At 41.0% G+C, this 15,237-nt stretch overlaps 1 protein-coding gene across 3 annotated transcripts in view; it reads right to left on the reverse strand.

The window, feature by feature from the left end:
* Positions 1-8,205, reverse strand: part of GOLM2 (golgi membrane protein 2) — a 109,045-nt gene extending 100,840 nt beyond the window's left edge. Inside the window, exons 1-2 of one of the 3 annotated variants that reach the window (XM_070237685.1) lie at positions 8,146-8,205; positions 6,992-7,956 (exon numbers count right to left, since the gene is read on the reverse strand). In XM_070237685.1, the coding sequence (XP_070093786.1) occupies positions 6,992-7,318 (327 nt within the window). In that variant the 5' untranslated portion in view covers positions 7,319-7,956; positions 8,146-8,205. Of the gene's footprint in view, positions 1-6,991 lie in introns of all 3 variants that reach the window. The other 2 variants (XM_005603351.4, XM_023618587.2) reach the window with 2 other exon arrangements.
* Between the last annotated feature and the right edge of the window lie 7,032 nt (positions 8,206-15,237).

Consider the following 15,237-nt stretch of genomic DNA (forward strand, 5'->3'; position numbering starts at 1 on the left):
CACACACTTATTGAACATTTCTTTCTTTTCACTATGTAGTAGGCATTGTTCTAAGCATTTTAATGAATTTATTGATTTAAACTTCACAAGAATGAGAGAGGTAACTATTATTGTCCTCATCTTACATATAAGGAAACTGAGGCACAGAGATGTTAAGTAATTTGTCCAAGGTCATACACATACCAAATGGCAGAGCCAGGATTTGAGCCCTTGGTAATGAATACCTACTAAATGCCAGGGTTTTTACATATACATATTTGGTACGTGTTTGAGTGTTATGCACACACACACACACATAACGAGGATATTTTTTGGAAGGGAAAAAAAAGTAAAATGCTTCCCATACTCCTTTCTGGCCCACGACCTTTTCCCTATTCAACTAACATTATATACTGCCTCAGGGAGGATTATGGTTGTTAAAGGGAAAAGAGCTCATTTATGGTTCAGCTTCAACCTCAAAACTGACCATATCTTGCATTTGTAATAAAACAAAAATTTTGCGGAGGACTTTTTCTACATCCTATCAGCTCCTTTTATTTATCAAGAGCTTGATTTGGTCCACCTGGACCACATAGCTTTAGTATAAGCTACAGACGGCAAGAATTCGAATTGGGGTAAGAGAAATGCCCTACACCCAGGAAATAGAAGGAAGGGCCTTTCCGACAGAAAGAAGAAAAGGCAGTGTGTGTGTGTCACAGATCCCCCTTGTTATGGGTTGAATTGTGTTTCCCCAAAATCCATATATTGGAGCCAGCCCTGATGGCCTAGTGGTTAAAGTTTGGCACTCACCATTTCAGCGGCCCGGGTTCACTTCCCAGTCGCAGAACCACACCATCTGTCTGTCAGCTGCCATGCAGTGGTGCCGGCTCACATAGAAGAACTAGAATGACTTACAACTAGGATATACAACCATGCACTGGGGCTTTGGGGAGGAAAAAAGAAAAAGAGGAAGAGAGAATCTTTCCTTGCAAAAAAAAAAAAACCCATATATTGAAGTCTCAACCTCCAGTATCTCAGAATGTAACCTATTCGGAAATGAGGTCTTTAAAGGGGTGATTAAGTTAAAATGAAGCCATTAAAGTGAGGCCCTAATCCTATGACTGGTGTACTCATAAGAAGAGGTAGAGATGTCAGGGATGAATGTACACAGAGGGACTGCTATGTGATGACAAAGCAGCAAAAGGACGGCCATCTGCAAGACAAGGAGGGAGGTCCCAGAAGAAACTAACCTGCTAGCACCTCAACCCTGGACTTCCAGATTCCAGAATTATGAGACATAAATTTCTATTGTTTTTAGTCACCCAAGCTGTGGTATTTTGTATGGCAGCTCTGGCAACCTAATACACCCCTTTAGGCTGAAACCCTTTAGGAGCAAGGTAAAAAATACGGTAAACGCAGGGGAATCCCAGAGAAGTGGGGCTTGTTTCTCACTTCCCTGGACACTGACAGGGGCAATTTCAAACTCCCTTAAAGAATTTCTGTGTTCTAATAGCCCAGGTAACAGACTGAAAATGGCAGGATAGTATAATAAATTGGAAGAAGTCCAAGCTCACCTTTCTGATTCCTGTGGAACAGGGATTCCTAGATTTCCAAAGAGCCCGCGAGTACCAATGAGTACACCTAGCACCTATATCTTGGTCTCTATTACCATTTTCCAACGAAAGGAACCAGGGCTCCTTGGAGAAATCACTGATTCTAGGACTAGGGCAGGAAATATATAAGATAAGCCTGGAGCATCTTGTAGCTCTATAAAAATAAGGATGAGGTATGTCAAAATGATGGAGTATTATGTCAGAGGTATACAGGAGGCAACTGAAAGGACTCCCCAATAACCAAAGCTGGAACAATTTGAGCAACAAAATTAAAAAAGTAGCAGTGGATTATAACCTAAAGTATAAAATAAATATCCATGAGTCCATACTGATACAAATAAATTAATAAGTGAGGGAGAAGACACAAAAGTCTGTGCAGAATTCCAAATAATTTATGTAGATACTCTATCCTTAAGGAGGGAGAGCGTAACTCCTCACTCAATAAGTGTGGGCTGCACATAATGATTTTCTTCTTAAGAGTACAGTATGGAGAGAGAGAAAAAAAAGAGTAATTTTACAGTGCAGAAATCTGACAAAAACTATCTCAAGCCAGGTGATCAATGTTAACATCAACTGTGACAGGTCATTTTGAAAGATGGACTCATGATGCGATGTGACGAGAATGGCACTTTACCTCTGTAGTCTTCCTCCCAAAAACCATAACCCCAGTCTAATCCTGAGAAAAGCATCAGACAAATCCCAACTGAGGGACATTCTACAAAATACCTGACCAGTAATCCTCAAAACTGTCAAGATCATCAAAAACAAGGAAAATATGAAAAAATGTCACAACCAAAAGGAGCGTAAAGAGCCATGATGACTAAATGTAACGTGGTACCTTGGATGGGATCCTGAAACAGAAAAATGACATTAAGGGAAAACTGAGGAAATCTGAATAAACTATGGACTTTAGTTAATAATAATGTATCAATACTGGTTCAGTAATTGTGACAAATATGCTACACTAATGCAAGATGTTAAAATAGGAGAAACTAGGTGTGGGGTATATAGAAGCTCTCTGTACTATCTTTGCAATAATTCCACAGATCTAAAACTGTCCTAAAATAAAAGTTTAATAAAAAATTGAAAAATTTTAAAAAGAGGGGCCGGCCTTGTGGCCTAGAGGTTAAGTTCCATGCACTCTGCTTCAGCAGCCCAGGTTCATGGGTTCGGATCCTGGGCATGGACCTACACACTCATGGCCATGCTGTGGCAGCGACCCACATATAAAATAGAGGAAGACTGGCACAAATGTTAGCTCAGGGCTAATCTTCCTCACAAAAAAAAGAAGAAGAAGAGAGCCTGAGCAAGGACTGCCTTGCCAACACCCCTACACACGCATCCTACCTAAGGCAGCTCAGCAGGGCAAAGGGATTTTTTTTTTTTACCAAAGATTGGCACCTGAGCTAACAACTGTTGCCAATCTTCTTTTTTCTTTTTTTTTCTTCTCCTCAAAGCCCCCCAGTATACAGTTGTATATTCTAGTTGTGAGTGCCTCTCGTTGTGCTATGTGGGATGCCACCTCAGCACAGCCTGACAAGGGGTGCCATGTCTGCACTCGGATCCGAACTGGCGAAACCCCAGGCCGCCAAAGCAGAGCACGCGAACTTAACCCCTTGGCCATGGGGCCAGCCCCCGCAAAGGGATTTCTGATGTGAAACATCTATGGTGTGTAAGCAGGGGTGGTACAGGGGGGTGATGCCTCCAGATGATTCTGGTCTCCAAGGACTGTGAAGGAAGTACCTAGTAAGGCATCCAAACACCATTGTGGATTCTCAAGATAAAGACCTTTGAGAACCCCCAAAACCATATGCAGATTTCGGGTCACTGCTCACGTTGCCTTGGGGACATGTAAGATTTAATCCACACCTCAGACACTACCTTGGCAATGAGAATGTTAATAGGACACCTTAGGCTTCAACTAAGGAAATCTCCACTTGACTGGCTTAAACAATAAGGAAAATTTCTTATCTCACATAAGAAGTGCCAATATTCTAATGTAAAATTTTACTCTGTCATCTTCAGTGCCTCAGCCATTCCTCAGTTAACTCTCCTGGCACTTGATTTCAGATGTCACATGCAGAAGCAACAACATTTGGCAGAAGAGACCATCTCTTCAAGTGTGACTCTTCTGAAGAATACTGGTCAGGTATTCTGTAGAAAGTCCCTCAATATGAGTTTGTCTGATACTTTCTCATGATTAGACTGGGGATTTCAGATTTGGGGGAAGAATGCCACAGAGGTGCAAGTGTGACTCTTTTAAGGAGAAAGAAAACTTCCCCTCATAACTCACCAGTCACATCATGAGCCCCTTCCTAAACTAATCACTGGGAAGAATAATGAAATTACCGTAATTGGCTTAGACCAATCAAGACCTAGCCCTGAGTCACAGGCGAAGGAGATATACCAAACAAAACAGGGCTTGTGTGCAAAGATGAAGGTGGTGTGAGCGGCCTAGTGAGTAGGCCACCACCAGTGTCTGCTATAGGTAAAAACCCTGAAAGGCAGAGCCTTTACTCCAAAGGGACTACATTAACACAAACAAGCCTGTTTGAAAGTGGAAGAGAAAATTACAACTGTCAAATTTACCTCCCCTATCTCCAAGACTATCCCCACACAGAGGGATTTACATCAGTTATAGAAAATATGAAAGTTTCAGGTCTAGTTTGTTTTTTCTAAAATTGGATTTGTAATGTGTCAAGTTTGATACTTCTACACCGATGTGATCTCAGATCTGTACAATACCTAAGTAGGTACTATGATCCTCATTTTACAGATGAGGAAATGGGCCCAAAGCAGTTAAACAACTTGCCTCGACATCACATAGCTGGAAATTGAGCCAGAATTCTAACCTATAACTGCAGCCTTCAAAGCTTGAAATGTTTTCTAGTCTACCATATACTTCTCCAGATATAAGGGAGTAGTAGCAATAAAGGAAACAACTCTGAAATTTCATGTATAGTGCATCTAGATCAAGACTACCCTTTTTATTAGTAGCTCAGAGCCTCCTCATTAACCCCAAGAACAAACATTCACAAGCACTCCAACAAAGAAACTAAAGGTAGCTCAAAATATGCAATTGACATACAAGTGAGAGATCTAGATTTGTGAGCCCGCTGCACAGAATATTAACCAAACAAAAGTGAAGATACCTAGGGAAACATTTCCCAAACTAGTAGGTTTGTTACATTCTTCTGTACCATTATAACAAGTAGGCCGTGAAAATAGTAATCTATGATCAAATTCACTGAGAGACATTAGGTCAAACGAAACTCAACAGGCTTCTTTACTACCAGATTTTCCCAGAGCCTTTATATGCTAGCAAGCATTCTAAACTCCAAGAGAAGGATATATACTACTTATACTACTCCATATTTCCCTCCAAAAAAAAAGGTTTTCCTTTTTTATCCTGACAGCCTATGAACAATTCCTAGGACAATATTCTGTTTAACAGCATTTTGAGAAATACTGCTCTAAGGGGAAAGCAAAGGCCCAAGAATAGAGTCCATTATTAGGTGGTTGGAGGGGGAAAAAAAAATCCAGCAAAGAATATAGTGAAAAAGGTAGCAAGCAAATCTGGAGAGTAAATATTATAGAAGCAAGAAAGGAGATAGTTTCCAAAAAGCTAGAGACAATCAACAGGACCAAACTACTGAGAGATTAAATAGATTGAGGATAAAAATGTTTTTTGGATTTCACTAGGAAGACTGTCACTTGTGACCTTCAAGAGAATAGCTTCAGAAAGGGGGAGGAAAGAAGGATAGTACACAGATTGAAAAATTAGGATGGGGGATGAAAAAGGAAGTAGATAGGCATTTATAGACCACTAATAACTGGAGTTTTGCAGTGAAAGTAAAAAAAGAAATTGGTTGATTGGGAGAAGGGAGTCTACAGAGGAATAAAAAAAAAATTTAGAACACAGGACACCTACACCTGGTTGAAGGTAAAACTGAAAAACTACTGAAAGAAACTGATATTACAGTCCACTATGGAAGAAATGAAATCCAGAGTATAAATTACTAGATAAAACACCTTTTCTATCAGAACAGAAAGAATTTGAATTGTAATGCCTAACCATTTCAAGTCTGAAACCTCATTTTGATACTCCAAAATTTCACAGATTTCTCCCTATTCCACTCAAGAGAATTTTTCAGTCTTTAGAGTTCAGTGTGTACTGTATCTATAAATTTGCTGATCTCTTGCTCCTCTCAGAGGATGCCTATGTTGTGGTGAAGAGGAGGGGGTTACAGAGAAGCACTTACCTGAGGGCCTCAGTCTTCACGAAATAAAAGTAAGGTAGAGGCTGGTAACAATAAGGAAGCTGGAAGCTCATGGGGATTTTAATTTATAATGATCTAATATAAACGATTTTGACATACAAAATAACTTAATAAGAACACACAAAAAACAATGTGAAGATCATCAAAGAAGGGTCCCGAAAGAAAGTCATCTACTTATCCCACTCAGTAATTTTCACAACTCTGCTATACTAACAGAAGATGCATAAATCATAAATTAAAAATATAGCTCCCAATAAGGCGGGGAGAACAAAGATTATCTGGTAGCAGATCTAGTTACAGTCCAGCTTTAAACTTTTTACATTTAAATTTTATATCGCTTTCCATCTGCCTAAAACACCAACCCTAACAGCTACTTCAGCCTACAAAATTTCATTTTTACTTCTTTTCAAGAACTGTGAGGACACTGACATGAGATTCTGTTGCTTAGAACATATTTTTAGATTCTACCTTTTAGGCTAATTTCATTACAATTTATATTGAGTACATAATTTTGGATTCACTATGTCCAAATCACAAGTGTGGCCCATATATGGCTCCAGAGCCCATCGATCATAACATTTTGATCACAAAAAAGGCAGTAATATCTGATTCTTTATTTAATCTCCTTGTAGAGATTTTTTAAAAGTCATATTTCTTAAAAAAAAAAAAAAATACACGGTGACCACCATAAGCAGAGAAGTTAGAGGCAGCCCCATTCTTTAAATAAATTAATTAATATCGATCAGTGTGCACGGAATAAGGATAAGGCAACAATACCCACACCAAACCTGGCAGTCTCCAGATTTGTGTATCTGTGAACGTAAGGCGGCCACATAGGCCAGATGATTACTACTGCCAACTCAGCAGCTGAGCTTGGAGAAAAGGCGGCATCCACACACAGGCCACTCTTGAGAACCAGAACTTACAGCCAGTTTCGTGTGCCAGGGACTGGAGAATGTGGCAGTGATAAACCGGAAAAAGTCGGACAGAAACAGGGTTGTTGGCGGTAAGAGGAGCCTCCAGGGCTGCAATCCTGGAAGGCATAAGGCAGCCGCTGACGGGCTAACACCCCCACCCCGGAGCTGAAAGAAACTATGGGGGTCGAGGGCTCGTCCTTACCTTGTCATCCTCGCATCTCTTGCCCAGGCCCTCCCTGGCCTGCAGTTTGCTGCTGAGGCGGCCGTAGTCGGCCTCCTTCTGGTCGATCTGCTTCTTGTGCGAATCCACCAAGAGCAGGAGGTCCGAATTGCGCTTCTCCAGGCGCCCGCGGGCCACCTCGGTGCGCTGGACCTGGCCCTGCAGCTCGGCCACCTCCTCCTGAAGCAGGACGTGGCGGGAGGAGATGCTCCAGTAGTTGAAGGCGAGGACCGCTATCACCACCAGCAGTACCACCAACACGAAGGAGGGCAGGCGGCCGGCCCGCCGGTTGGCCCCGAAACCCACCATGGGGCCGAACCAGGCTGTACCCCGGGGCCTCGGCGCCGACACCTGCGGGCAGAAGCTCAGGCCTCCGCTGCTGAGTTGCCTGGGGGACGCGGCCCCTGGGCCGGCCGAAGCAGGAGGCGGGCCGATCCGCCCGCCGGCTAGCCGGAGAAGGGGGCGGGGCCGCAAGCCGCAGGCCCCTCCCCGCCCCCCTCCTCAAATCCGGCCAAAGCGAGTTCCCGAAGCTTTCAACGAGACGCTGCACCAGCCGGGTGTAACCAGGAGAAGCCAGCTGCCCGCACCCCGGGCCTCACACCCCAGGGTTAGGGGGCGGGGAAAGGAGCCGGAAGGGGGCGGATTTAGCTCTGTCCCCGCCTACTGGCTGGGTCCGGGTCGCCTAGGGGGCCATTTCCTAGTTTCCGCCGACTCCCCCTCTTCTCGCGAGAAAGTGGGCTTCTCTCGCCCTTTGAAGTCTTATCTCGCGAGGGTTATCTCTGTTCGGAAGTGTGTTGTGTTAGTTTTGGCGGTGTCAGTTAACCCTTGGACCTGAGTTAGGGCTCCTTCAGCGTTTACCTGCTCAACTCCCTAGACCCTGGGAGTGCCTGCCTTATCCTGGCTCTCGTGAGAGTTCTTGTCTTTGAGGACATCTGGGGCTGTGACCGCTGTACAGGGAAAACAGTATGTGAGCTGCGGGCCGAGGGAGCGACAAGAAAGGTTTTGTAGTACTTGCTTCAGTAGAAGGAGATTTTCTCGTTTGTGGTAACAATGTGGAGAGAAAACAAACAAACAAAAAAAACCCAATAAAATAGCAGTGCCCCAAGCATAATGGAGAAAAGCAAGAGAAACTAAGCTTTATGGCTGAAAGGGGTGATGCCAGCCTGGTTTCCAAGGTTACACGGACGGAAAGAACTTCAGAATGTTTGAGCTCCTGTTCTTAAACGCACTGCTGCTTTTGCTTCGAACTGGACTTCCAAATGGAGAGTTCTGAACCTGCCCTCAATGAATGATAAGTGATGCTGTTACTGACAGCGAGCACATTCTGGGTTAGAAATAATAGCTCTCTTACAAATTGTTTTTGCATACCTAGCCTCATATTATCCTCTCAACAACAGTTTTACAGATGAGAAATCCAAGACACAAAGATGTTCCAAAAACTTTCTCAAAGTCCCATATCTCGTTTGAGACTGAGTTAGACGGGAATCCATACCATTGGTCTCTAACATCGTTGCTCTTTGCGTTATACCTGGCTAACTTGCTGTACTATATTACGTTATATTATATATTATATATATACTTTAAAAATATATTTTTATATATTACATATTATCAGCGTTAATTATATTGATGCAGGGAAAGTCCCCACCTCTTTTGTTTTTTTCTGCATATTTCCTTTGTTCTTGCATAAAACTTTTAAAAGCTATTGGCTCTATCCTGTTAAGAAGAAGGTGGAGTTGCTTTATTTTTCAGACCTCAGGTTCGAGAACTTCCATGACTATAAAACATCAAGAACGCAAAAACTTTGGTATTTTCATTCGAATCGGAGTGGTATGATTTTGAAGCAGGAAGACTTGTCATCTTTGAATAATTCTTCTATGCTTCCTGTCCATTCAAAAATAGAGTTACTTGCCTTATGGTCCTAGAGTTGGCTGGAAGAATTATTGCACCTTCAAAGAGTGATGATTTCTCTCTCATAGATACAGAAAAACAAATGACACCAAAATTATTAATAATTAGTTCACGTCAAACGTGAGCCTTTTGCTCTGGCTTCATAAGATCTAAGAAATTCCCTCCAGTCTCAAATGACAAGCAGACTGGAAAAAGGGAGCAAGGCAAAATGGGGAATCATGGACTATAATGAGCCTTCCCACGTATTTTTTCCTCAGCTTCATATTGACCTTGCTTTGCTTAGCCAGCAGTTGAAAATTAATCTGTGATGTCATGTTAACTGCTTAAGATGTTACTCAAAGAAGTATGTTCATTTTTTTTTAAGGAAGATTAGCCCTGAGCTAACATTTGCTGCCACTCCTCTTTTTGCTGAGGAAGAGTGGCCCTGAGCTAACATCTGTGCCCATCTTCCTCTGCTTTATATGTGGGATGCCTGGTGCAGCATGGCTTGATAAGCAGTGCATAGGTCCGCACCCAGGATCTGAGGCTGCAAACCCTGGGCGACTGAAATGGAGCACGTGAATTCAACTGCTATGCCACTGGCTGGCCCCAAAAAAGTATGTTCATTTTTGTATGGGATTCTGACAACTGAAAGTATAATATTGTAGAAAACACATTCACATACATTTTTTCATCACATGCTTAAAAGAACTATTTGGTACCGTTATTCCACTTTATAGATGCAGAAGTAACTTGCTTTAAGTCATACATCTAGTAAGTGTCAGGGCTCAATCTTGAAAACCAATCCTCTTCCCACTGTTCCCCCAGGAAAATTTTTTTTCCCCTGTTTTGATGGTTACCTCTTCAAGCTATTCCCCCTACTAATGAGCCCAACTCAAATATTATCAAGATAGTGTCTAAGTGTTTGTTATAGATGGTTCTGGGTTAGGCATTAATCAAACTGAGGTAAAAGTCAATTCCTTAATCCAAGTGATCAAGGTCAACAACAACATTCATAAATCATATTGTTAGTATGTGACATTGATACGATGTGATGAGAGTAGGACTCTGTGGTCTTCCTCCCCAAAACTCATAACCCTGGTCTAACCATGAGAAAAACATCAGATAAATGTCAGTTGAGAGACATTTTACAAAATACCTGACCGTAATCCTACAAACTGTCAAGGTCGTCAAAAACAAAGAAAATCTGAAAAACTTTCACAACTAAAGGAAGTTTAAGGAGACCTAACTACTAAATGTAGTGTAGTATCCTGGCTAGGGCCCTAGAACAAAAAAGAACATTAAGTAAAAACTAAGGAAATCTGAATAAAATATAGACTTTAGTTAATAATAATGTATTGTTATTTGTTAATTGATTGTCACAAAAGCACCATGCTAATATAGGATGTTAATAATGGGGGAGGGGCTAGCCTCATGGCATAGTGGTTAAGTTTACACGCTCTGCTTTGGCGACTTGGGGTTTGCAGATTCGCATCCCAGGTGCGGACCTATATGTCTCTCATCAAGCCATTCTGTGATGGTGTCTCACATACAAAAGAGAGGGAGATTGGCACAGATATTAGCTCAGCAACAGTCTTCCTGAGACAAAAGGAGGAAGATTGGCAATAGATGTTAGCTCAGGGCCAATCTTCCTCACCAGAAAAAAGAAATAAATAATGACGGAGACTGGATATGGGGTATATGGGAACTCTGTACTATTTTCACAACTTTTTTGTATTTCTAAAATAAAATTATTTTTAAAAAGTCAGTTCCTGTTTTCTGAGATATATTTAGGTTATCAAGTATAGACATAAATATATTCATATAAACTGGAAGGCAGTATAATGACAGAGAAATAATGTTTTAAGATTTAATTGAGTAAGAATCTGTTATAGAGTGGCAAGTGAGGAATTGTAGGAATCATAGGAATTTTTCTGTTTAGACAGAGTTTTTATTAAAGGCAAAAATCATGTCATTTATTTCTCTTGTACAGTCCTGACCCTTTCTCGAGCTCAAAACACTATTTGACATATATTACCTTCAATATATGTTGACTCATAAAAAATTTGACACACTGGAGTTGAGCAGAGGCGTGGATTATTTTATACCTTATTCCTCAATATTTAGGACTTTGGGTAGGACTAGGTTAGAGAGAGTGGCAACTCATAGAAATACAAAATACACAGATGTGTTAGGCGAGCTCTTTCCACTGCAAATGAAAAAACTCAACCTAGGGGCCGGCGCGGTGGTACAGCAGTTAAGTTTGCATGTTCTGCTTTGGCGGCCGAGGCTTAGCTGGTTGGGATCCCGGGTGCGGACATGGCACCACTTGGCAAGCCATGCTGTGGTAGGCATCCCACATATAAGGTAGAGGAAGATGGGCACGGATGTTAGCTCAGGGCCAGTCCCTCTCGGCAGAAGGAGGAGGATTGGCAGCAGATGTTAGCTCAGGACTAATCTTCCTCAAAAAAAAAGAAAAAAGAAAAAACTCAGCCTAAACTGGCTTAAGCAAAAAATAAAATAAAATTTAATTTAATTAAAAATATGTATTAGGTGTTATTTCTCCCTGTAGTTCTATCAATTTTTTGCTTTATATATTTTTGAGGCTACATTAATAGATGCACATAAATACAGAAATGTATTTCCTGGTGAATTGAATCTTTAATCATTCTGTAATGAACCTCATTTCCTCTAATAATATTGTTGCCTTAAAGTTTACTTTTGTTCAAAAAAAAAAATATATGTATTAGGGGTCAGCCTGGTGCTGTAGCTGTTAAGTTCATGTGCTCCCCTTCTGCAACCCAGGGTTCTCCAGCTCGGATCCTGGGCACAGACCTATGCACTGCTTATCAAGCCATGCTGTTGCAGGCATCCCACATAGAACATAGAGGAAGATGGGCACAGGTGTGAGCTCAGGGCCAATCTTCCTCAAAAGAAAAAAAATGTATTAGAAGGATACCAGGATAGTTCATGGTACTATTGGAAGAGCAGCAGGATCTGGAGTACCTACAGGGGACTTGATAATTCCAGTATTCAATTTTCTGTTTCTGCCCTCTGCTTGGCTTTATTCTCTCCTACTTCAGATGGTCCTTTTCCTTGAAGACAGGAAATATGGCTCCAGTATCCTTAGGTCACATCCTGCCAGTTCCGTGATCTGATAAGCAAGCAAGTTCTGTCTTCTGGCTTTCAGTACGAAAATTACAGGGAAGGATTCTGGTTGTTCAATCCTAATCGTTCATATGCACACCACTAACCTATGACTGTGGCCAGGGAGGTGAGGTATTATGATTGGCCAGTATAAGACACTCCTCTGTGGCCTGTAGACAGTCTGATATCATGAAATAGAAATAGTGCTGAGTAGACCCTAATACATAATGTTAGCTACAATTGTTTTCTTTTTCTTAAGATGTGTTACCTCCCTTCCAGTTAAGAACAACTAATGAATTAATAAAGACATGGTGTTGCAGGCTGGGTTCCCCAGGAAACAGACTCTGAGATGGAGATTAGTGATAGAAAGTTTTTTAGGGTGTGTTCTTGAGATCATCACTCACAAAAGGGAAAGAAAAGGAGGAAAACAGGATGAGCAGAGAGAGAAGTTGGGCTGCTCTGCAGTCTCAGTGAAAGCCTCAGCCAATTCCATGTAGAGCTCTGAAGCTGGGATGGCCCTTCAGAGATGTCCTGAGTCAGAGGGGTCCAGGCCTTTATACCTCTACACCAACCAAGTTTTGGATGGCTAGGGGAAAAGGCCTAGTAGGCTGTGTGCTAACTCCAGGAACTTAGTAACAATGCCTGGATTGCTGTATTAAGAGATTAAGGAAGTGTATCTGGGCTAAGTGAGAAAGAAAGCTATGATTAATTAGTAATTTGGCCACAGGCACAAGACAAGGTATGATCTCATATATGGGAGGTGGATGCTGTGATGCATCTCCCAGACCCCCTTTCAGGGATGAAGGACTTATTACCCCAGCTGCTGGGAGAGCTAACAGCAGCCTGCAACCAACACTAGTGAAGGGAACACTTGTTAAGAACTTAAGTTTCTTCCCTATGCCAAACCCATTTCCTATAGTTGTATAGCAAGAGGCAGTATACTGTAGGGTTAATGCGGGCTCTGCAGTAAGAAAGTGTGAGTTAAAAGTTAAAATGTGTGTCTCTCATTTGTAACATCAGGCAAGATACTTAACCTCAGTATCCCAGTTTTCTCATTTCCAAAGTGGCATATCAATTAGGTTTAAGTTTGGCTCCATATAAGGCAGGAAAGATAACTTGAACAAGATAGGATTTTCTTCTCTTTCACGTAAAATAAATCCAGAAGCAGGCCATCCAGGACTAGTATGGCAAGCTCCTTCCAGGTCACTGGTCTGTCACCCCTACACTATGGACCTCATCTTCACTTCCAGACATGACATTCTTGATCCAGGAAGCAAGAAGGAAGAAGGGCATGCCCTACCCCACCCCACTTTTAAGAAGAATTCTTCAAATGTGCATTTCCACTTGCTTCCTGAACTTAGTCACATGGTCACCCCCAGACCAAAGAGGCAAGGAAATACAGTCTTACAGCAGCAATGTCTTCAGATGAAAATTAGAATCTCCTAGTAAAGGAAAAGGGAAGAAAAAGTATGAGGAAACAAAACAAACTCTGGCACAAAGATAGGCATAATAATAATGCCTATCTCATATGGCTGGTGTGTGAATTAAATAAGTTAATACATGTACAGTGCTTAGAATATGCACTTAGCAAGTAGTAAATGTTGCTACTACTGCTGCTATTACTATAGCAGTGGTTCTCACCTTGTGGGGAGGGCTTGAACTTGTCTGTATGTTCACTAACCCTGTTTGTATATTGAGTAAATAATTTCTACAAAAATCTCACTACTTTTTTAAAAAGTCTGAGATGCTATTGCGATGAATAAAATTAAAATTTATTTAAAATTATTAGTGATTTCATCGTAACCTTTTTCATTATATATTTTCCTAATTAATGGACACAAAGTATAATTATTATCACATGGGTATCTGTACAGTGTTTGACATTAAAAAAGAAGTTCTTAGAGTCAAAAGATTGGTAATCTCGGGCCTATAGGCCTTATTTTTGGTAGGACTGTGACCCAGCCTCTATTAGCCTCTCCAGACTTATTTTTGCCTTATATTCTGGATGCCCTGGTTCTAAGGATATTGTGTTTCCCAGGCTATATTATGTCTCTGATTCTTTGTTTGGATATTCCGTATTGGAATGCCTTCCCAACTCCCTCCTCCTTTCACTGCCATTTATTCATGAATTTATTCATTATTAATAAATTTCTCAGATACCCATACAATCACAATTATGTTGTTAATATAATAGTTGAGAAAATACTTAATTTAAAAAGTTATTTTGAAGTGATTAATGCTTTTAAATATATTTTTTAAAAATTCATTATCACGACGTTGTGTTATTAGAAGCCTACTTTGTTCAAGCCTTTATACCATGGAGTGTGCATTAATTAATTGACTAATTAATTAATTAATCAACTATTCATTGAGGGCCTGCTGTGTGCCAGATAGTGTTCTAGGTAGGAGGAGTTACAGCACATACAGCAGAGGCAGAAAGATCTTCCTGAAGCTTCTAGTCTCTTCCTTCTTTACCAATGCCCATTAGGAAATTATTCAGTCTACCTCCTTTAAAACATTTTTGACATCTCCTACTCCCTGCTGTTCCCCAGCATAACTGACCACCATCCTATTGTGCCTCCAGGATGTCCTCTAGATTTCTGTCATAGCAGTTTATTTTGCTGTGACGTGTCTGCCTCCTACTAGACTTTTCATACATGTTTTTCTGCAGGACCACGTTAACCGATAGTATGGAGTAGGCTGTGATTTTGTTTTGACCCCACATCATTAGGCTTTCTTTTCCTTCTCCAACAACTGCTCACTTCTTTCTTCTCAGTTTCTTTGTATTTTCCTGAAACACTTTTTGAATACTCTTCTAACCATTTCACCCCTATGTTTTTCTTATATTCTTGAATTATGGCATTTTAGAATAGGAAGGGAGTTTAGAGATTGCCTAATCTAAAACTTCTACTTTATAGATGGAAGATTAAAATCCAGAGAAGTAAAGTGACTTGCTCAAAATTATTCTATTCTATAGGTTAAAGGCAGACCTAGAATCAGAATCTAAGTGTTCTTCAAGATCCAGCATAAATCCTCCCTCTCTGAGATCTTCATCCAAGTCCCAGCTCAGCTCATCTCTTTCTCTTCTGAATTATGCATTTATGTTTACAAACTGCATCATTTTGACAATAATCGTAGAATATGATACTGCCTTATATTGTTACTCAACTCTTTCACATTGATGGGTCTTG

Source organism: Equus caballus, chromosome 1, assembly GCF_041296265.1.
Source record: "Equus caballus isolate H_3958 breed thoroughbred chromosome 1, TB-T2T, whole genome shotgun sequence".
Lineage (NCBI taxonomy): Eukaryota > Metazoa > Chordata > Mammalia > Perissodactyla > Equidae > Equus > Equus caballus.